Below are 24,573 nucleotides of genomic sequence, written 5' to 3'. Positions count from 1 at the left end.
GAAAGTATAGATTTCACTGATGGTACAATCTCAGATTGTCGGCGTTCTAGGTTCGGGGGATGGTTTTCCCTTCCAGGGTTTCCAGTCGGTAAGATCTCGGTCCGTAGGCATCGGCTACCTTGTAGGGTCCCTCCCAGTTTGGGGACAGTTCTCCCTGATCCAAGGGTTTTGAGACTTCCACCTTCCTCAAGACCATGTCTCCAGGTCGAAAGAGCTTTGGCTTTACCCTGGCGTTGTAATATCGGGCCACCTTTTATCGGTAAGAAGCCATACGAAGTTGTGCTTCGCGTCGGAGCTCGAGTAAAAGGTCCAGGTCGGCCCTCCGACACTCGGAGTTGTCCGGCTCACGATATTGCTCGACCCTAGTCGATGGCAATCCGATCTCCAGCGGGATCATGGCTTCTGTTCCATAGGCCAAGTTGAAAGGTGATTCTCCAGTCGGAATACGGAGTGTCGTCCGGTATGCCCATAGGACGGAGTTCAGCTCTTCGACCCAGAGGCCCTTGACTTCATTCAGTCGGGTTTTGAGCCCGTGCAGTATGGTCCGATTGGTCACCTCGACCTCACCGTTGGACTGTGGATGCCCGACCGAGATTAGTCGGTGTGTGATGTGAAACCTCGCGCAGAAGTCTCTGAAGTCTTGGTTGTCGAATTGTCGCCCGTTGTCGGTGATAACGGTATGCGGCAATCCGAACCTGAAGATGATGAATTTTTGGATGAAGTCCTCCATCTTCCGCTCGGTAATCTGCGCCAGGGGCTCGGCCTCCACCCACTTGGTGAAGTAGTCGATGGCGACGACTATGAACTTTCTTTGGCCTGACGCTGGAGGGAAAGGACCGAGAATGTCGACCCCCCACTGAGCGAAGGGCCATGGAGCGACAATAGGGGTGATCTGGCTGGCCGGTCGGTGTTGTACATTGGCATACTTCTGGCATGGTTCACACCTCTGGACCAACTCAGTCGCGTCCTTCCTCATGGTGGGCCAATAGTAACCCTACCGCAGGATCTTGTAGGCTAAGAATTTGCCTCCCAAGTGACTCCCACAAATTCCTTCGTGCACTTTTCGGAGAGCATAATCTGCCTCGGTCGGTCCCAAACACCTGAGTAAGGGAAGGAAGAACAACCTTTTGTACAGTCGGTCGTTGATCATTACGTACTGGGAAGCCGCCCACCGGAGTCGTTTGGCTTCCGCAGGATCTTCGGGGATAGATCCATCAGTCAGGTACTGAGTGATCGGGTCCATCCAGCTCTGCCCTGCCGCCAGTTGTAGTACTTCCTTGACCTCGTCGATGCTCGGTCGCTCAAGATTTTGCATGAAGGTCCGGCCCAAGGCGCCATAGTCGGACGTCGCGAGCCTGGAGAGCGCGTCGGCCCGAGCATTTTCCGTCCTGGGGATGTGGAAGATCCCGAAGTACCCGAAGGGCGCCACGAGATCTTTCACCTTTTGGCGGTATTTGGCCATGGTCGGATCTCATGTTTTGAACTCGCCTTTGGTCTGTCCAACGATCAGTTGGGAGTCGGAGAAGACTTTGAGACGGTCTATTCCGAGCTTCAGTGCTAATTTCAACCCCACAACGAGCGCCTCGTACTCGGCCTGATTGTTGGAGGCCTTGAAGTTGAATTGGAGGGCATGTTCAGTGACCACCCCCTCCGAGTTGGTGAGCAGGAAACCGGCCCCACTCCCTTGAGCGTTGGAAGCCCCATCGATGTGCAATATCCAGGCCGGATCGAGGTCACAGTTGGAGGTCCCAACCTTCACGGGATCCCCCTCCCTCGATGGTAGGTCGGTCGTCGGGCATTCGGCGATGAAGTCGGCCAAAACCTTAGCTTTGAGGGCGGGTCGTGACCGGTACTGGATGTCGAATTCGCCCAGTTTCATAGCTCATTTTGCCAGCCGTCCCGATGTGTCAGCGCGGTGCAAGATAGCCCTCAGGGGCTGGTCGGTGAGGACCACAATGGCGTGTGCTTGGAAGTACGGACAGAGTCACTGTGCCGAAATGACTAGGGCGAAAATCATTTTCTCTACCTTTGAGTATCGAGTCTCAGCTTCGTGGAGCACCTTGCTGACATAATATACTGGTTGATGAACCCGGTTCTCGTTCTCCCGGATGAGCACAGAGCTAACTGCCTCCGGGGAAGTGGCCAAGTAGAGGTACAGGACCTCCCCGACCTCTGGTCTCACAAGGAGTGGCGGAGAGGTGAGATACTTCTTCAGTTCCTCGAAAGCCTGCCGACACTCGTCCGGCCAAGAGAACTGCTTGGCCTGCCGCAAGGTTTTTGATTTATGTCACAAATTGACATAAAAAGTATCAATTAATATCTAAATTATCTAACTTTATTAGAAAATTGATACTTCTTATTATATTTTGCAGAAGAAGAGGTCATCAATAGAAAAAATAAGGAAAGAGGATTCCAACGGCGTAAATTTTACGCAAAACAGAGTTAAATTGACCAAGAAATTGAAGAATGAAGAAAAAAGACTCAATTGGGTCAAACCCGAGTCAAATCAGATCAAAATTGATCAAAAATCAACTGATTTGGTGATCTGGTTAGCCGCCTGGTCCACAACAACAGGCGCCTGGACCATGGACCCATCGGCGCACCATAAACCAGCCAATCAGCGAGTCTCGGCTCACCGCAACGCATCACGAGCCCGATCCACGCGCGCGGTCCAGGGCTCATGAGGAGAGAGAAGAAGGTCCGAAGGGCAACCTGGTAACTTCACATCACTCGATGGTCCGATCTTCTCTGATCAAAATCCAACGCTCCATATTTTTGCATCATCGGACGGCCACCATCACAGTCGGTCAAGATCCAATCGTAATCAAGGCAATTGCAAGAATCAATAAACACTAGGACAACACGGGATCCTTCTGCAGCGCGATCCAACGGACGAAATCTTCCAGCACCTTGATCGGATGGTCTGCGACGCATCCGACCTGATCCCATCTCTGCAGTGCGATCCAACGACAGCGCTTCACCCAGATCGTGATCCGACGGCCCAGAATCGCTTCCGGCTTGATTTATTAGATGAATTGGGTCCTTTAGATGAAGATCGGACGGCTGAAATAATTTCTAGGATTTCTTGATGGATTTAAGTACTTTTTGAGCGAGATTTGAGCCCCTAAATTCTCTTAACAGTTCTCTAAAACCTCTTAGTCCCACATCTAAAGTTTTGAAAACCTTATAACCCCCAAATGCCTATAAAAAACCCCCAAATGCCCTTGTTTTAATAATTCTGGCCTTCCGATCAAGCTTATAACCCTAGATAGTGAGGTTTTTAGCTTTCTTCTCAAGCCTCGAGCTTTGAGGTTTTTGTAATAAACTTTTTTTTTATATAAAATCTTATTTTTATACAATTTTATCTCTTTACATTATGCAATTTATTTTTCTTGCAATTAGGATAGTTTAATTTATGCAATTTAATTTTATGCAATTAGGTTAGTTTAAATTATGCAGTTTAAATTTATGCAATTAGGATAGTTTAATTTATGAAATTATGGTAGTTTATTTTTTTGCATTTAAATTTTGCAAGTAGATTTAGATCATGTCTAGCTAAGCATCCCTTCTAGGGTTTGTGATGAAGCTAGATCATGAGTAGGGGTTTTACATAGGGTTCTTTCTTTTTCTTAGAGTTTTTTTTTCTTCCTCTTTTGTCAAGAATTTTTGATGAACTACAGTTGGGTCAGAGTCCCTTCATAGTTCATGCTTGATTCAGTGCATAGGAGGAGAAAACCCTAAGAGATCCTAGTTACTACTCCCCTGTAAAGAATCTTGATGGGTTATCGTTGGGCCTTAGTCCCTTCATAATCTATGCTTGGGAAAGACAAGAGGAGTAGTCGTTAGGATCAATAAGAAAAATTCTAGGTAGAATTCTCTAATCTAGATCTAGTGGATTCAAAAACCCTAGATCCTTAGTCTTATTGTCTTTAGCAAACAACTTTCGATTTTCGATTTTCGTTAAAGCTCGCTTGAGCATAGATTTGAAAATTATTTTTAAACCAAGTCTCCATGGGATCGACCCATACTCACTGGTCGTGCTACTCTGCACACTGTGCGCTTGCAGTTTTATTTATAAATTTTAAGATTTGCACAACAAATTTTTGGCCCGTTGCCGGGAATTTGGCGTTTTAAATTATTTTCAAATATTTGTTCTTCGTGCTTTATAACCTCTTTCTTTTTCCTTTAGGTTTCTAGATTTAGTTGGTAATTGCTGGAAAACTCAGGTACGCTTCTAATTTTCTTTTATTATTTTTAGTTAATTACTTTTCCTTTTAGACCTAATCATTTGAATTTACTTAATCATAAAAAAATAAATAAATAAATAAAAAAATAAAATAAAAGATATTTCATAATCATGAAGTAAAATATCAAAATAAAAAAAAATTCTAAATTAAAATCTTTTACATTCTTGGTCATCTTGTTTATTTGCATTTGCATTTTCATAATTAATCTAAGGGCATCAACCTATTAACAAGATAAGGTGGGGATTTCATTACCCTTCTTAGCTCAAAAATCATCTCCATCATATTGCATTACCTAGATCTTTAATCTTAAAATCAATTAGACGTCAACCTTAAGGAATTCGAGCTCAATAGGACAAGGAACCCTAAGAGTTCTACCAAGTTTGAGTTGTTTGATTAGTTGGTGTCTAGGCAAGTCTCTGAGGGTGGTTTGTTAAATTGGTTCAGTTGCTGGCCTGCCAACTCTTTGGTGTCTAGAAAGGCAACGATGAGTGAACCTCCCACCTCTTATACTTACCTGGCTAACTAGTTGATCAATCTCCACTTGGAAGGCTTGAAGGGTCATCTTGGAACAGTTAGGAGCTGTCTAGATTTAGGTTAACCCTAGGATAGATTGAGTTTAATTTATTGTTTCACTTGTTTGAAAAATAAAAAAAATTATTAAAATTTAAATTAATTTGGTTACTTTTTTTAGATTTAGGACTCCTTAGGATCTTTTCTTTAGAACTTTTTTCTTTTCTTTCTTTTTCTTATACATAAAAATTTTTATAAAAAAAAATTATATAACCGGACTACACCTCGTGTGTGGAGAAGAGTGTCGGGTCGTCTAGTTAGAATTGAGTAATTCCTGTTGTTCCAATGGCTGAACCAATCCAACCCATGACCCTTAAGGATTTGTGTTATCCAGTTGGCTCCATCCAACCATCTTGTATCAGGTTACCACAACCCACAACTAACAATTTTGAAATCAAACCTCAAATCATAAATATGCTTCCAAAATTCACAGGATTAGAGGATGCTTATATATTTATTAGAGAATTTGAGGAGTATGTGCAACCATGAAACTGCAATTAACAGAGGATGAGGTCAAACTTAGATTAATCAACTTTGCCCTTAAGGATAATGCTAAGAAGTGGCTTTATAGTCTGCCAAACCATTCTGTCACTACCTGGGAGGGCTTTGTGAGAAATTTTTGAAAAAATATTTCTCCATCATAAAACAGCTAGGATTAGGAATGAAATAAATCAATTTTACCAACTAGCTGGTGAATCATTTTGGAAGTACTTTGATCGTTTCAAGAATCTTTTGACCCAATGCCCACACCATGGAATAGAAACTTGAAGACTATGCCAGATCATCTATGAGGGGTTAGATTCAAACTCAAGAACCATGCTAGAGTCCATGTGCCAAGGCCGATTTATGGACAAAGAAACTACTGAAGCTTGGCAATTCTTAGAAGACCTAGCCGAGAAAAATTTACAGTGGGAAACAACTAGGGAACCTGATAAAGCTACACCTTCAAGAGGAGGAATGCATCAAATTCAACCAACCTCTAGCATCAGAGGCTAAGATTGTAACCTTAACACGTGATTGGAAGCCTTAGAATTACAGAGACCAGCCAATGTAAATCAAATATCTGCACCCATGTGTAAAGGGTGCAATGCACCAGACCATGTCTTAGAAGAATGTTCCTACTCAATGAGTGTGCACAGGTGAATGCCACCTATCAAGGACCATTGAACAATCCTTATGCACCCACATATAACCCAGGTTGGAGGAATCACCCGAATTTCTCATGGTCCCAGAATCCTAATGTAGGCAATCCAAATTTCAATCAGCAAAATCTAAGGTCCAACCCAGTGATGAACAACCCGCCAGGCTTCCATGATAATGACAAGAAAATTACCTCTTTAGAGAAAAGCCTAGAAGCCATGATGAAGACACATACCAGCTTTATGCAAACCACGGGTCAACTCATAAATAATAACACCCAAGCTATAGCCCGTCTGAAATGCAAGTAAGTCAGCTGGCTTCGACCATTAGTGAACGAGAACATGGTAGGTTACCTAGCCAACCTGAGCCAAATCCTAGGAACCAAAATGGTCCACGACCCCAACAAGGAAACCAAGTTAATGGTGTAAATCCATTCATACCTTAAGATCGAAAAAACAAATAGACAATAAGGTAGTTGCACTTGATGATATAGAGGACTCATCTGCCGAGTCACCTTCTAAAACTACTACCTTTCAACCTCAAGCACCAGAAACCAAAATTCACCTAGTCCAGTACTTAAAAGTCCTAGAGCTCCTTTTCCAAACAGACTGAAATCCAATAAATCTGAACATTTAGACAAAATTTTAGAGGTATTTAAACAAGTCCAAGTCAATATTCCTCTTTTAGATATAATCCATCAGGTTCCAACTTATGCTAAATTTTTAAAAGATCTTTGCACTAGGAAAAGGACCACTAATGTACCAAAGAAAGCATTTTTGGCTGCAAGTGTCAGTTCATACCTATCTAGCCATGTGCCAATTAAATATAAGGACCCTAGAGCTCCAACAATTTCTTGTGTTATTGGAGAAACCAATATAAAAAAGGCCTTGCTAGATCTAGGAGCTAGTGTGAATATCCTTTCATATTCGGTGTATGAGCAACTAGGATTAGAAAAACTTCAACCTACTGGGATCACATTACAGTTACCGATAGATCTCTCAGGATCCCTAAGGGAATGGTCGAGGATGTTCTGATAAAGGTTGAAAATTTTATTTTCCCGTAGATTTTATTGTTTTAGAGACTGAGCCAGTTGCAAATCCTAAAGGACATATACCTGTCATTTTAGGAAGACCATTCTTAGCTACGGCCAATGCTGAAATCAATTGTCGAAATGGTCTAATGAAGTTATCCTTTGGGAATATGACCATTGAGCTTAATGTTTTTAACTTAGAACAGGAATCCTCTTCTCATGCTGATGTCAATGTAGTCCAAGATGGTATTTATGAATCTATTGACATTAGTGATGATGAAGTCGACCTAGAGTCTAACCCCTGGTTAATCCATGAGTCTGAGGATGTCAATGAAATACTTAAAGAAAATCAGATTAATCAGGAATCGACACTTCCTACTGAACCAATCATTGAGATGGTGAAATCATCAACTAAACCATCGATAGAAGAAGCACCCATTTTAGAACTGAACCCCTTCTAGAACATCTCAAGTATGCATATCTAGGATCCAAAGAAACTTTGCCTGTAATTATTGCATCAGACCTAGATCCCAAGCAAGAGGAGGAGTTAGTGTCAGTTCTAAAAGCAAATCAAGAAGCAATAGGTTGGACCATAGTAGATATCAAAGAATAAGCCCTTCTATAGTTCAACATAGAATATACTTAGAGGAAGAGGCTAAACCAACAAGAGAAGCCCAAAGAAGGCTTAATCCAGCAATGAAGGATGTAGTTAAAAAGGAGATTCTGAAACTCCTAGATAGTGAAATAATTTATCCTATTTCTGATAGCTCTTGGGTAAGCCTAGTTCAAGTAGTACCCAAGAAATCTGGAGTAACAGTGGTCCAAAATGATGCAAACGAACTTATCCCAACTAGGACCCAAACGGGATGGAGGGTCTGTATAAACTATAGAAAGTTGAATGCTGCGACAAGGAAAGATCACTTTCCTTTGCCATTTATTGATCAAATATTGGAAAGACTAGTCGGACAAGAGTTTTACTGTTTTCTTGATGGATACTCCGGTTACAACCAGATCCCCATAGCCGCTGAAGATCAAGAAAAGACTACATTTACCTATCCATTTGGTACTTTTGCCTATAGACGAATGCCCTTTGGACTATGTAATGCACTGGCAACCTTTCAGAGATGCATGATCAGCATGTTTTCAGATATGATAGAATGATTTCTAGAAATTTTTATGGATGACTTTTCTATTTTTGGCCTAACCTTCTCCGAGTGTCTGAATCACCTGCAATTAGTTCTAGAACGATGTAAGGAGAAGCACTTAGTTTTCAACTGGAAAAAATATCAGTTTATGGTCAAACAGGGAATAGTTCTTGGCCATGTCATTTCTAAAAAGGGGATTGAAGTGGACAAGGCCAAAATAGATCTAATTGCAAGTCTTCCACCACCTAAATCTGTGAAAGAAATACGTTCATTTTTAGGTCATGCTGGATTCTATAGAAGGTTTATTGTCAACTTTGGCAAAGTAGCACGTCCACTGACTAATCTTTTGGCAAAAGATACCAAATTTGAATTTACTCATGAGTGCTTGGAATCTTTTGAATTTCTAAAAAAAGCACTTGTATCAGCTCCAATCATTCATCCTCCTGTCTGGTCTGAACCATTTGAATTAATGTGTGATGTGTCCGATCATGTTGTGGGCGCAATCTTAGGTCAACGGATAAATAAGCTGCCTAGAGTGATATATTATGCAAGTAAAACCATAAATGATGCGTAGCTTAACTACACCACAACTGAGAAGGAGTTTCTTACCGTTGTCTTTGCTTTAGAGAAATTTAGATCTTATTTGGTTGGGACCCACACCATTGTTTACACCGATCACTCAGCCATTAGACATCTCCTAGCAAAGAAGGATGCCAAGGCACGCTTAATCAGATGGATTTTGCTCCTTCAAGAATTTGACCTAGAAATTAGGGACAAGAAAGGCACTGAGAACGTTGTAGCAGATCATTTGTCTCGAATTTCAGTCGCACCATCTAGTGAACCACCTATCAATGAATCTTTCCCAGATGAGCAACTCATGTCTGTGTCTACTGAACCTTGGTTTGCTGATATTGTAAATTATTTAGCCATAGGTAAGATACCTTCTCATTGGATTAAGTAGGATAAATATAAATTCTTTACCCAAGTGAAGTATTTATTTGGGATGATCCTTATCTTTTTAAACAATATCCTGATCAAATTATTAGAAGGTGTATCCTAGATAACGAAGTCATGAATATTTTATCTTTTTGTCATGATCAAGCATGTGGGGGTCACTTCGCATTTAAGAAAACTGCTGCTAAGGTTCTCCAATGTGATTTTTATTGGCCCAATTTGTTTAAGGATGCTCATGAATATTGTAAAAGTTATGCTCAATGTCAGAAAATGGGTCGAATCACTAAGCGACACATGATGCCACTTAACCCAATCTTGGTAGTTGAAGTTTTTGATGTTTGGGTGATCGATTTCATGGGATCATTTTCAAATTCCTTTGGAAATGAATATATTCTAGTAGCAGTTGATTATGTTTCAAAATGGGTAGAAGCAATTGCATGTAGAACACCCGATAGCAAAATGGTCATTAAGTTTCTTAAAGAAAATATTCTCTCCCATTTCGGTATTCCTAGGGCAATCATTAGTGATCGGGGAACCCATTTTTGTAACCGACTTTTTGCAACATTAATGAAAAAGTATAATGTCACCCACAAATTGGCCACACCATATCATCCTCAAACTAGTGGGCAAGTTGAAGTGTCAAACCGATAAATCAAACAGATCCTGAAAAAAACTGTTAGTGCCAATAGAAAGGATTGGTCTTTGAAATTAATTGATGCATTTTGGGCATACCGAACCGCTTTCAAGACCAATCTAGGAATGTCTCCTTATAGGATTGTGTTTGGTAAACCATGTCACTTGTCTATTGAGATAGAATACAAAGCCATGTGGGCCATCAAATAACTAAATACAAATTTGAACGATGCTGGAAACCATAGGAAGCTTCAGTTGAATGAATTAGAAGAACTTAGAAATGAAGCCTATGAAAATGCAAGGATATACAAGGAACGAACCAAAGCATTTCATGATCAATCAATTATGAGAAAAACTTTCAATATCGGACAAAAGGTGCTCTTATATAACTCTAGATTACATCTGTTTCCAGGAAAGCTTAGGTCTAGATAGACAGGACCATTTTTAGTAAAGGAAGTCTTTTCACACGGAGCTGTTGAGATAGAAAACCCAAGTAATGGTGTTATCTTTAAAGTTAATGGTCAACGATTAAAACCATTCTTGGAATTACCTGTCGAGACTGTTGAAGATGCCATGGTTCTTTATGAACCAACTTATTCTGATTAAATTGCTTCAAGGTTTGGTCTGGCTGAAGACATAAAATTTAGCACTTCTGGGAGGCAACCCAGCTTATTTAATTTCTAATGCTTTCTTTGTTTTCAGTTTGCTTAGGATAAATAAATTAGATAAACTCCATTGGGAACAATGTCGGTCAAGTTGGGGGAGAGCTTGAACAAAATCAGGTGTTATCATTTTCTTTTCCTTCCACTATGAGTTATTTCTTGCATTTAATATATTAAAAAAAAATTGAAATAAATTAATCTAGAAAAGAAATAAGAGTAAGTTAGAAAGTATTTGCTAATAAATGTAGTGAGTCACGGAGAAGATTAGCTGGTTAGACTCTTGGTGGCCTCGGTCATTTAAAGACTATTAGCACTTCCAATTGCACATGCACACTAACAAGGTAAAGTAGGTGTTAATTGTAAGGCCAATTAAGATTTGAGTATTATTTAAATTAGATAATTTTCTCTACACCCCAATTGAAGAAATTTGAATTTAAGGAAAGAGCTACCTGCCTGAAATAAAATGCAAAACACAGAGTAAATGTGGATTGCCCTAAGCCTAGTAACCGGGTCTCTTCACCTAAGTCAAGTATTGAGATTCGCGTCAAATGGTGGTGGCAAGGCCAGGATGCTCAGCAAAAAAAAAAAAAAATAGTGTGAAAGCTACCTTAGTTCTTTGTTTAATTTGGGGTGTATAGAAAATTAATCGAACTAAGTTATGAAAAATGATACAATTGGCCTGTACAAGTTAATACTGAAATACTAAGTTAGTTATCACTCACACAAGTGCTATAAAACTTTAAGTGTACTCTAAGAAAGCTCCTAAGTAGACTGACTACCGATTCTAATTCGAAGCTCATTACTTAGTAATACTAGAAAACTTCTTGAATTTCGATCTTAAATTAATTTGCAAAGGAAGGATCTTTTTGAAATATGATCTTATTTTGGTACATTGCTAAGGGACTAGCAATGATTAAGTTGGGGGGTATGATTTATGTCACAAATTGACATAAAAAGTATCAATTAATATCTAAATTATCTAACTTTATTAGAAATTGATACTTGTTATTATATTTTGCAGAAGAAGAGGTCATCAATAGAAAAAACAAGGAAAGAGGATTCCAACGACGTAAATTTTACGCAAAACGGAGTTAAATTGACCTAGGAATTGAAGAATAAAGAAAGAAGACTCAATTGGATCAAACCCGAGTCAAATCAGGTCAAAATTGGTCAAAAATCAACTGATTTGGTGATCTGGTTAGTCGCCTGGTCCACAGCAACAGGCGTCGGACCATGGACCCATCGGCGTACCATAAACCAGCCAATCAGTGAGTCTCGGCTCAACGCAATGCATCGCGAGCCCGATCCACGCGCGCGGTCCAGGGCTCATGAGGAGAGAGAAGAAGGTCCGAAGGGCAACCTGGTAACTTCACATAACTCGATGGTCCGATCTTCTCTGATCAAGATCCAATGCTCCATATTTTTGTGCCATCGGACGGCCACCATCGCAGCCGGTCAAGATCCAACCGTAATCAAGGCAATTGCAAGAATCAATAAACACTAGGACAACACGGGATCCTTCTGCAGCGCGATCCAACGGACGAAATCTTCCAGCACCTTGATCGGACGGTCCGCGATGCATCCGACCTGATCCCATCTCTGCAGCGTGATCCAACAGCAGCGCTTCACCCAGATCATCATCGGACGGCCCAGAATCACTTCCAGCTTGATTTATTAGATGAATTGGGTCCTTTAGATGAAGATCGGATGGCTGAAACAATTTCTAGGGTTTCTTGATGGATTTAAGTAATTTTTGAGCAGATTTGAGCCCCTAAACTCCTCTAACAGTCTTCTAAAACCTCTTAGTCCCACATCTAAAGTTTTGAAAACCTTATAACCCCCAAATGCCTATAAAAAGCCCCCAAAGGCCCTTGTTTTTTTGAAAGAGGAGGGGATTCTTTCCTTCCGATCAAGCTTGTAACCCTAGATAGTGGAGTTTTTAGCTTTCTTCTCAAGCCTCGAGCTTTGAAACTTTTGTAATAATTTTTTTTTTATATAAAATCTTATTTTTATGCAATTTTATCTCTTTACATTATGCAATTTATTTTTCTTGCAATTAGGATAGTTTAATTTATGCAATTTAATTTTTTGCAATTAGGTTAGTTTAAATTATGCAGTTTAAATTTATGCAATTAGGATAGTTTAATTTATGAAATTAGGGTAGTTTATTTTTCTGTATTTAAATTTTGCAAGTAGATTTAGATCATGTCTAGTAAGCATCCCTTCTAGGGTTTGCGATGAAGCTAGATCATGAGTAGGGATTTTACATAGGGTTCTTTCTTTTTCTTAGGATTTCTTTTTCTTCCTCTTTTGCCAAGAATTTTTGATGAATTACAGTTGGGTCAGAGTCCCTTCATAGTTCATGCTTGATTCAGTGCATAGGAGGAAAAAACCCTAAGGGATCCTAGTTACTACTCCCCTGTAAAGAATCTTGATGGGTTATCATTGGGCCTTAGTCCCTTCATAATCTATGCTTGGGAAAGACAAGAGGAGTAGTCGTTAGGATCAATAAGAAAAATTCTAGGTAGAATTCTCTAATCTAGATCTAGTGGATTCAAAAACCCTAGATCCTTAGTCTTATTGTCTTTAGCAAACAACTTTCGATTTTCGATTTTCGTTAAAGCTTGCTTGAGCATAGATTTGAAAATTATTTTTAAACCAAATCTCTGTGGGATCGACCCGTACTCGCTGGTCGTGTTACTCTGTACACTGTGCGCTTGCGATTTTATTTACAAATTTTAAGATTTGCACATCACCTACAATCCAGGCTCTAACCACTGAGCCAAATTAGGTCTTAACTTGATCGAGTCACATCTAAATTGATTCGACCTTGACCCAGACTTAATCCTATTAGGCTTGTCAATTATTAGCTTTCATGATCCCACCTAACCAACTTTTGATTCAGTTTGATCAACCGCTAGATCTAATTGAGCTACCCAAGTCCGAACTCAATTTTATGAAAATGTCTTAGATCTGAAATTCTCAATTTTATACCTAACTTAATTTCATAAGCTTAATTCATTAATTAAGTTTGGATTCATAAACAAAGTATGTAAAATAAATCTTAGTATTTCAGGATCTAGAATTTTGCAGAAAAGTAAGTTTTGATTTCTGATTAAGGATGAACATGCGGCACCCCTACACGTCATATGAATACCCCATTGAATGGAAAGAGAGGATCTTAAAATCCTACTTTGTTCTTATGACTGGATGGCCATGAGGAACACCTTAATCAAAAATATAAATTTAACTACAAAACTAGTTAGATCTAAATTAACATATCACATATACAATTTAAGATCTAACTAATACATACTTTGCATACATCTCATGTATCAAAAATTAATTTGATTAACATGCTTTCAGATCTGATACATTATATGTAATATCTAAAAAATAAGATTTAAATTGAACTATTAAAAATTAAATCTATTCTAGATAAGTTACTAGAATAATTCTACAACTCGTCTAGGCATGCTGCAGATCAATTTTATGAAAAAATTAAAATTTTATTTTTTATTTTTTGATCTGATTATAATACTTATAATATTAAAAAAATAAAAAATAAATTATATTTAATTCATATTTTAATCTCATTAAAATATAAAACTTAAGACCATTCATGGATTCAAATAATCCTAGTCTAGTCATGCATCTTATGCATGTTAGATCTTCTTAGATTTAATTTTAAATATTTTAATTTTAGATCCTATCATATATAATATAATATCTAAAATTTTTTAATATCAAATAAATTAAAATTAAAATTAGATCTAAAATAGATCTGAAATAGAGCTAACAATCTGGCTCTGATACCACTTGAAGGGGGAAAACTGCTTTTCCTCGTAGGATCTTCCAGATTTCATCAAATCTGGGATGGAATAATTTAAAAAAAAATTATCTTACATATTTTAGATCTAATTTTATTATCTGATATTTAAAATCTAAAATTAAATTTAAATCTATGATGAAAGAAGAAGTACCTCAAGGATAATCTGATTATCCTGTAGATGATCTCTGCACAGCTCGAGGTTCTGATGTAGCCACGCAAGTGCTTGACCTCTACTGATATCTACTTAGGTAGAATCTAGAATGTTTCTCCTCATGAATCTATGCTCCAAAAATCAGATCTTTATCTGATTTGAAAGTGCTTCAGAACTCCTTCTGAAGTTGGAGCAGCAGCCTGTCAAATATGTCCTGCAGCCTTCTGTTCCAGGCGTCACCACGCCTTGGATCTTTGCCAGATGGATGTCCAACTCTTTGGACGTGAAGAGGGGAGGAAGAAGAGAAGGGAGGATATGGAGAAGAGGGGAGGGGGTGGCAGCTATTGGGTTTTGTGTATAAAATAATTTCTTCCCCGAAACCCTAGGTGCAGCAGGGTTTATATAAACCCTGTATGCTGCGCAGTGCCACATCATTCAACCAATCAAAAAATTCCAATAAATTCTAAAAAAATTTTAATTGGTGGAGTGATGTCATCTGATCATATCAAATAAAAACTCCACTCTCTCTCCTAAGTTGGTGCCAACAATGGATAAGCTCAAACAAGGTGGCACCAAAGAGTCCATGTTTATCAGGACTCTTTGGTTCTTATCCATTTGGGGCGTCCACTTTAATCTAATTGGGCTCACGCTATAATCTGATTATGACACCCAATTCAATTAGATTTTGACATGTGGACACTTCACAAAAATCCTCCAATGAGTCCTCTTCAGTTTAAGACCCATATGTCAACTTTTGACAGATGTCCTAAAATAAATTTGATAGGTGCTAAAAATTAGCAGGTGTTGTCTTAAATTTATCTCATGAATTAAGACAAGCCTTTTCTGAGCTGGACAAGCTTTATTTAGACTGAGAAAAATTTTTCTAAGGTTCTCTGGATGAGTCAAATCATATTTGGCTCAGTAGAGACAGAAAAGATTATACGAGGAGAAAGTTAGGCTAAATCATGTGCTAGCATAATTTTCTTGAACCTAATTGGATCTAATCCAAATCAATTGAGTTAGTCCAATTGATGACATCCAGATCCTAACCCTTATTCGTGTGACCCAGTTAGGTTCAATTTCGTATAGTAATGAGATATGTTATGATCTCATCATCGACATCATCGAAACTCCTTTCGATGGATCAGAACTCTTCTAATTCAGACAATTATAATGATCGATCATCAATATCATTCTAATTGCTCTCAAAATCCATCAGTGATACCTGACAGTATGTGGTGACAATCTATCAGAACTGAAGACGAACCTCTCGGTGCAGTTACCTATGTGATTGAGTTCCTCTATCATGAGTCCCGACTGAATTAGGGTTAAGGTGAACTCGTCAAACCCAATATCAGTCATATGAGTTAATCGATTGATCCGAGTCTGATGTGAAACCTTAATAAATTTTTTTTTTCATTATTTCACTCTGCCATGGCCATGGGCTTAAGGATTCGATCTTTCAATTATCATAGGACTGCTCCTCTCATCTATCGAGGTTAATAGATCTCATCTTGGTGTGACCTAGTTTCTACAATGAATATGCTACAGCCAACATACACCTCAAGATTCTGAATGGCTAGGAGATCGAGTTATGGTGTAGTCAAACTATAACACACTCAAGATGAACTATCGATGCACCTCAGGTCAAAGAACTAGACACACAACTACAGCATCGAGCTAGTCATTGACGAGAAGGTAGACTTCTTTATGACTGCTTGATATGATTACGCTCAGTACTCTCATTCTCAATGAATACCTGTACTCTCACTTCGGTGTCTCCACACCGTAGACTTAAGACACATCTATCCTAAGAAAGCGATCGTACACCAACCTTCCGGATCGATCACTATCTTCGTGATGATCCTATGGTCAGAAGCTGTTTATGAGTTAGTTATGTAAATTCATGCCTTAAATTTTCAACTCTTAAAAATATAAATTTACATTCCTACTAACTCAAAGGATGTATCACAGACACAATGTACACAATGTGATAGAAAAATAATCCTTTTATTCATTTATAGTCAAAATTATAAATTTGTCCTTAGATTTGTACAGAAATGTGTCAGCCGATCTGGCATCTAGGGCACACATCTGTACAGGAATGAGATTCTCTCGTAATGGACATCTTTTGGGATACTACAGCATAATAGGGTGTCAGAAAGGAGGAATCGAACACTATTACACATGATTCGATCTATGATGGGCTTTGTGACTTTGATAATCTCCTTCTGAAAATATGCTATAAAAATTGCATGCTTTATTTTGAATGTTTCGAGCAAGTCGATCTCTAAACTCCATATGAGATATGGATTGGGTGTAGGTCATCACTTTCTCACCTTAGGATTTAGGGTTATCCGACTTATGTTAAATATTTATAGACCGACAAGCTTGGACCTAGATTCGATAAGTGTTTATTTGTAAGGTGCCCAAAGAAAATAAAAGAATATTATTTCTATCTCGCTGAAGAATAAAAAGTGTTCGTCAATAATAGGACAGTCTTTTTGAAAAAAGAGTTCTTTAGAGAAGGAACTGATGTCATTAAAATCGAACTTGATGAAGTTCATAAAGTGAAAAATCAGACACTTCTAAGTAGGAATACTATACCAAATTTGATTAGAAAATCAAATCTGGAGCCTATTATAGATGCGCTATTAAGGAGATCCGATAGAGTACCATGTCAACCAAACAAATACTACAGTTTCTTAATCCGGGATGGTGATTCTATCGAACTAGATGAGAACGATGAAGATCCAATTACCTATATGGATGCCATGCAGAGGTCCAACTCTAAGAAATGGCTAAATATCATGAAATCTGAAATAAAATCTATGGAGATCAACGGTGTATGGATACTTATTGATCCACCTGAAGGGATTATGCCCATAGGATACAAATAAATTTTTAAAAGGAAGAAAGGAGCAGACCAAAAGATAGATATCTATAAAGTCTGTCTAATTGTCAAGAAATATCATCAACATTATGGTATTGACTATGATAAGATATTCTTTTCTGTAGCAATGCTCAAGTCCATTCGGATTATACTTACTATAGCGGTATATTTAGATTATGAGATATGACAAATGGATGTTAAAACTATTTTTCTTAATGAAGAGTTGGAAGAAGAGGTGTATATAATATAATCTGAAGGGTTCACATCCATTGATGAATCTAAAGTGTGCAAGCTAAACAGATCCATTTATGGATCAAAGCAACCTTCTCAGAGTTATAACATACATTTTGATAAGATGATCAAAATGTATGACTTCGTTAAGAATGAAGAAGAGCCCTATATCTATAAATGGACTAATGATTCTGTAGTCATCTTCCTTATATTATATGTGGATGACATACGCTTAATAGAAAATGACATCCCTACTTTGTAGAGTGTAAAGTTATGGCTATCATCATAGTTCTCTATGAAGAATTTAGTAGAAATATCCTACATCTTAGGGATGAAGATCTATAGAGATAGATCTAAAAGGTTACTTAGATTGTCTTAATCTACGTACATTAGTACCGTGCTGAAACAGTTCAGCATAAAAAATTTCAAGAAAGATTATCTTTCGATAGACCAAAAAATTACTCTCTTTAAGAAGGATTGTCCGATAATTTTTTAAGAGAGAGAGCATATGAGTAGAATCTCATATACCTCAGTAGTGGGATCTATCATATATGCTATGACATATACGAGGTCGGATGTGGTCTATTCACTAGGGGTAGTGAGTAGGTATCAGTCTGATCCAGATGAGAACCATTGAAAAGTTGTAAAAATAATCCTTAAGTATTTAAGAAATACCAAGGACTAATAGTTAATCTATAGAGATACAGACTTTAAACTTGTAGGATATACTGATTTCAATTTTTAGTTTAATCATGATGACAGCAAAAGTGTATCTGGTTATATTTTCACTTTATTTGGTGGAGTGATCTACTGAAAGAGTTTCAGATAACACACAATAGCTGATTTGGTATGTGAAGCAAAATACATTGCGTTATCCGATGCTGCAAAGGAAGTTATTTAGTTGAGAAAGTTCATCTGCAAACTTGAAGTAGTTCTCTCAGTTGAAGGTCTAGTTTTATCGTATTATGACAGCACTGGTGTCACCGCTCAAGCCAAGGAACCCAAGTCTCATTAGAGGGCCAAACATATTCTGCGTTGCTATCACCTGATCCATGAGATCATCGATCGAGATGATGTCAAGCTACTGAAGATTGAAGAAAATTAAAACTTAGCCGACCCCTTTATTAAAGCTCTCGGAACCAAAGAGTTCAATGACCATAAATGAAAGATGGGTATTAGATATAATCCTGATTGGCTTTAGTCTAAGTGAGAGTTATTGAGAAATGTGTCCTAAAGCCAATGTCTATCTATAGATGATTGAGTCCTTTATAATTTGTATATGAATTATTAATGAATAAAAATTATTTTTGATAAGTTCATCATAAAAGTACATCTTTCTTTGAACTCTTGTGTTATAATGAAGTCTTTAGAACTATAATATAATCGATAAAGATAAATTTATCAAATAATTTTTAAATTTATTCACAACTAAATGATACGTTATTAATAAGAATAATAATGTTTATCGAGTATAGATCATTGTGTGCCATATAAGTTAGTTATCCTCTTAACGAAAGAGTGTGGAGACACTTGTATGGCATACAAATAAGATGTAGGAGTACATCATCACTGAATAGTGACTCACCTGCAGAGCATCTTGCTGTCAAGGGTAGTCCGCGAAGGATATGGGCATAAGTGCCCTTCCGACCTGAGATCATCTGGGTTACTTGCAAGTAACTCACTATGCTTTGGAACCAGACTATCTGTATTTCGAATACAGTGATGAAAGACTACTGGATACAGTCAAGTACTTGTGAAGTTGGTGTGTAAGTCAAGATGAGATTGATCCCTCCAGTTTATAGGAGTTAATACATCACTACATCTCAATACAGTAAAATCTTGGCCAAGATAATTCTCATGAGTTATTATGAGATTCGAAAAAGATTGAAATATAATGAGGATGACTATTTCAAGGTTGGCAGTTAAACCCTAGGTCACCTTGAGCATTAGGATCAAAGGGATGAATTATGTAGTAACTATATGCTGAGATTTTTGAATGTTATTTTGTAATTTTTTTGATCTATCTAGACATTCGATATCATTGCTAGATGATCACTTCAATTAGTATAGAAAATGGTTCCTATACTACTGATTTAGTATTCGAACCTATAGAGTCACGCATGTAATCAAACAATGTAGAAAAGAATTGATCAGATATTTATATATTCAATTTGAAAGTATGAGACCTAATTGAACATAGAGATTTACTTAATTGAGAATTAAGTTATGGGTCATATGAAATTAAATATTGACTATGTACAGCTAGTACTGCACATGAGATGCAGGTTTGATTTTGGGGATGAATTTGATCAAATCTAAGATTTAAGAAATTATGAGAGATTGGATTCGAGTTCTAATTATTTTAGATCATATCTAATTTAATTAGATTTAATTTTATTGAGACTAAATTGGATTAATTATCCAAGTTAGACTTGGACCTAAATCTTAATTAGATTAGGATTAACAGCTTTTTGAATTAGGTTCGAATTGGATTTGAATTGAGCCCAAACTTGAATCAAATCAAATTTGATACAATTAGCCATGTTTATTAGATATTCTTTCATCCATATGGCTGACCAAGATGGAGGAGAGGGTGTTGGAAATAGCCCCCTCTCCTTGGGCGTGTGGCATGATGAAGGGAGGCTCAAGTTGGCGCCTCTCCTATTTCAATTAGGAAACCTTATAGTTTAGAGAGTTTGGATTTGATTAAAATATAAAGAATCTCATTTCTAATCCATAAAGGTATTTGATTGGATATAGAAACTCTTATCTATTTAAGGAGGGGGGTGGAGAAGAGAAAAATCAGTCAAGTATTGATCTTAGCATGGAGCACTCTCTTGGTGTGGGCATCCCCTCTCTCTTGGGCATCTTCTCTTCTTGGGCATCCCTTCTTTTGGAGTGTAGTGGCATATGGAGTCCTTCAAAACTTTAAGATCAGATCTCAAGCCTCTCCTCTCCTTTTCTCTTAAAGAGTTCTTCATTTTTTTCTCCTACGTTGCTTGACGTGCATGTGAAGTAGAGAATATGCACATCCAGATCTCGTGAAGCAAATCGATTGAGAAACCTCTTCTATGTTGATCAAGTCTTCCACTGTGAATCAAGGTGAGATTTTATAAATATTATGAAAGTTTAGTTGCTAATCTATTCAATTTTCTTCTTGACATTTGATGCGATTGGATAATTTTTTCCTTCAGCGGCAACATCCAGATGAGCTGCAACCCATCCTCCTCCACTGGCACTAATCTGGACAAGTTCTTCGAGGTCACCAGCTCCATGAGTCCAATGACGCCTCCAAGACCTTTCATGCTGCCTTGGCTATCCATGACTTTTGCACCTGCATGGACAGCGACATCACCACCCCCCTTAAGAAGGCCAAGCTCATCAAGCTCCGCCTCGAGTCTGTTAATATTCTAATTTTGTAATACTTGTAAGCATCATTGTAGATGATTGAATTTCCATATCCCCATATGTGACATGCACACGATGCTCGGGGAAGCATCATGGATCCATTTAGCAATGCTTATAAGCATTAGCAAAGGTTAAAAAAAGCATCAGCTATTTCATATTTTTCTATAGTGAAAGGAAGTGGGGTCAAATGAGGTGACCTAGTATTTATAGATAGTGCGTACGGATCAGATTTGATGTCGAATATAGTCAAGCCATTGGATTGTCACCATGTGTTGGCTTGGGATTGGTTGAGCCAAATTGTCACGGATCCTAGCCCCCCACACACCAGGTAGTTAACGGTTCATTTCAGCCTACAAGGCACTTCCACATGTCTAAGTATTTATGAGCATGGCAGGCAGCAAATCGAGATAATTGCCACTACTTTAGTGCTTCTACTCTCTTTGCTCGAACTACTTATAGTTCGGACTTGAGAGTGGGGGGGCATGTGATGCAAGATGGCAGCTTACCTTGGTTGATATCGATGATACCTTAGCCTCGGTGATATGGTGACTTGGTCGGTTTGGTCAGAGCCAAGTCGAGGTGATGAGCCAAGATTCATGTTGCTACTTATGCACCAAATACTTGCCTTATCCACTTCACATTCTAAATATGCCCCAGGGCTAATGGATAACAGCCCATCTTGGCTAAATAAGGTAGAAGTTGCGTGATTCACTTTGCCACTTTGCCTCATATTTTTAAAAATGATCAACCGCCCTACTTATAAATAGGGGGGTATAGGGGACCTCTAGATAAGCTTTCTAGCTAATTCTCTTCCTTCTTTCCATTATTCTCCAATGATTGACTTGAGCATCAGAGGGCCTCCATTGAAAATAACTTTGGTCAGAGACTTAACTTGTAGGTTCATCCAGTTTGGTGTGAATTTGAGCTCCAGCCAGTCTAGATCCATCATCTCTCAGTGCCAAGTAAGATGCTGATAGCAACACTACCCAAAGTAGATCGAACCCTAAAAAAATAACAAGGAAGAAACATTGGAAGAAAAATAAATTTATGAGAGAGAAAAATCTTTATTAAAAAAAATCAAGTCATATAAGAAAGCTCCCTCATGCCTCACCAAATAAGACATCTCTAATTATTCTCTCTCTTCCCACATCTCTCGTACTCTTCCACGCACTTTTTCCATCATCTTCCACATTCGAAGGAGATACCAAAGGTCCCTTTAAATAGAGCATCCTATGGGTATAAGGCTAGCAAAATATGATATGACTCGCCAATCCGACCATATTCAACTCACTGTAAGAAGATTTTGGTATAGGCTAAATGGGTTTAGATCATAAACAAATTAATCTATTTAAATCATTTAATATTTGGATTAGATTTATATTTTAGATATCTGACTCAGTTAACCTATTAACCTATTAAATAATCAGATTAGATTGTGTTAGATAATCTATTTAATCTATTTAACCCATTTAAGATCTATTTAATCTATTTAAAATTTATTTAATCTGATTTTGACCCATTTAATCCAACTTATTTAATCTATTTAACTTATTTAACCTGTTTAAACTAGCTTAACCTATTTAATAAATAGGTTAAATGGATTAGATTGGATAATTTATTTAATAAATAGGTTGAGTTTGGATCTAAATTTTTGATCTATTTAATAAATAGATCAAATTTGAGTTGATGATTTTTTTATCCGACCCACATCAACCCAGCACATGTTCAAGCTGACCCAATCCGATTGCCACCCCTATATAGGTAAGAGTTTCACTCCTACCTTAACTCAAAAACTAAAAATCTACTAGAACACAAACTCTATCAATTTTTAAGAGAAAATAATTAAATAGAATAACACTAGGAATAGAATCTTAAAGTTATTAAAACTAATAACCAACTAAAAATAGAATCCTAGTTCGATTGGGACTTCGTAATGAATCTCGATACTCTCTCATTGCAAAGTCCATACTGACAATACTGAATTTATTGATATTATCAAATACTATAATAGCCATCGCCAATATCATTGTTGTAACAACAACATATAACAACTAGTTGAACCACCAATTGAATAACAGAACTCTTTTATTAGTTGGAATATTAATTCCTTTGGTAGCTTATCTTTTTCGATGCATATGTTGAAAATGATGATATCCTGCAGTATTTTCTCTCGCACTTACTCCACAATCATAATGCCAAGATTCTTTGGAGTATTTAGCTTATCCAAGTGAACATTAAATTATTTGTTGCATTAACACACTAAATTATCTATTGCATTAACTATGAGCATCGACCATTACTTACAAATAAGTAAAATCAAAAATAAAATTTTGATCATATTCATATACCACCATTTGAGGAGCTTTAAGTATCTACACATAGTTGCCTTCTATATATGGAATCAAATCTTCATGCATAGAGTCTTTTAATAACTTGAATTTTAGAGTAGCTTCAAAATTAATGGATATACAAAATAATATTGTCGAACACCAAGGCATAGCAAGAATCATCTCCATCAAATGTATCTTCATGTTGCTTCATCTCTAAAACTACTTCCAAATTAGTCAGCTCTTTATCTTCATAACTGAGTAAATCTCTATAAGAAACATCCAAATCTTGGATAGGTTTAACATAGGACTCTACCATATGACTTGGTTCCTCAATATAGATCTTCATAATCGGATTAATTATAGCATTCTTTGACTCTTCTTAAGTAATTTCAAAATTAATGAATTCTTCAATCATGATCTCTTCTAATGCAGCATCTACTTGATCAAGCTTTTCTTGCTTAAGATTTTCTTTTAGACTGATTGATCCTTAAGCTGATCAATCTTGTCATACTCTGAGTCTTTAGAAATTAATCCAATCTCTAACTGATCAAGCTCTTATTTTAAATCTTTATTTCTAAACTAATTTTGTTCCTCTTTAAGATTTTTAGAAAGTCTAGAACCAAAATCCACTTTTAAATAATTTTCATCTAGGATGCATCACCTTGCTAGAACTTGAGTGGACAACCACTAGAATATCCACACTTCCTTTAGCTTGTTTACATCTTGAATATAGAGATAAATACTCTTGTCAACTAAATTTTAAAAAATTAATATTATCTTTCTAGATTTTAGATTTTACTTTTTTTCGCACAATCTCATCTATGAGCATCATCTCTGACTCATCCAATATATCCCATAAATCTTGGCATTTCAAAAAAGACCTAATAAGAGCCTTCCGATATGAATAATAGGTGTTATTCAACTTATGGAGAGAAGTGATAGTAGTAAAAGCAATCTTATTGATATTGGTAAGGTCAAACATCGTATGCATCAACTCATTGATAGAGAAGGTACCAATATATATCAGCCATAATGATTCATCTCTTGAATCACCAAATAAGAGTCCACATGCTTGTACTACTATAAAATAAATTACTAGAAGCTTTTCAGCCATGTTGAGCTACAAACATGGAAGTCATCAATAATCAAGTTGTTGTTCTAAAAGAAAAGTACTCCAAATAAATTTGATCGAAGCCACAAATCACTTAACCACTCTCTAAGTCTATGGCTTTAATACCATATAGAGCCACTAATCTCCAGAACATAAAGCTCTGATACAATGTAGCATGGCATACTACCTAAAATAAATCAAACGCGTTAGCCTAAGATCCAAAACAAACACTAAAA

The 24,573-nt window shown here is 37.3% G+C and overlaps 2 protein-coding genes and 1 non-coding gene across 3 annotated transcripts in view; all 3 read right to left on the bottom strand.

Annotated features, from left to right (window-relative positions):
* Nucleotides 1-362: 362 nt before the first annotated feature.
* On the bottom strand, nucleotides 363-1,462 carry LOC140852356 (uncharacterized). Its single transcript, XM_073245296.1, has 2 exons — nucleotides 1,158-1,462; nucleotides 363-402 (listed from the first exon to the last, which is right to left on the bottom strand). Exons 1-2 carry the CDS (start codon nucleotides 1,460-1,462, stop codon nucleotides 363-365), a joined length of 345 nt encoding a protein of 114 aa, XP_073101397.1.
* A 9-nt stretch (nucleotides 1,463-1,471) lies between these two features.
* Nucleotides 1,472-24,573, bottom strand: part of LOC140852355 (uncharacterized) — a 33,525-nt gene continuing 10,423 nt past the window's right edge. Inside the window, exons 2-3 of the mRNA XM_073245295.1 lie at nucleotides 2,027-2,263; nucleotides 1,472-1,852 (exon numbers count right to left, since the gene is read on the bottom strand). Of these exons, the coding sequence (XP_073101396.1) occupies nucleotides 1,472-1,852; nucleotides 2,027-2,263 (618 nt within the window). The remainder of the gene's footprint in view (nucleotides 1,853-2,026; nucleotides 2,264-24,573) is intronic.
* On the bottom strand, nucleotides 5,469-5,575 carry LOC140852681 (small nucleolar RNA R71). The gene has a single exon (XR_012135583.1). It is a non-coding gene; the product is annotated as a small nucleolar RNA R71 (small nucleolar RNA).

Source organism: Elaeis guineensis, chromosome 11, assembly GCF_000442705.2.
Source record: "Elaeis guineensis isolate ETL-2024a chromosome 11, EG11, whole genome shotgun sequence".
Taxonomy (NCBI): domain Eukaryota; kingdom Viridiplantae; phylum Streptophyta; class Magnoliopsida; order Arecales; family Arecaceae; genus Elaeis; species Elaeis guineensis.
This window is presented reverse-complemented; position numbering and strand designations above follow the sequence as displayed.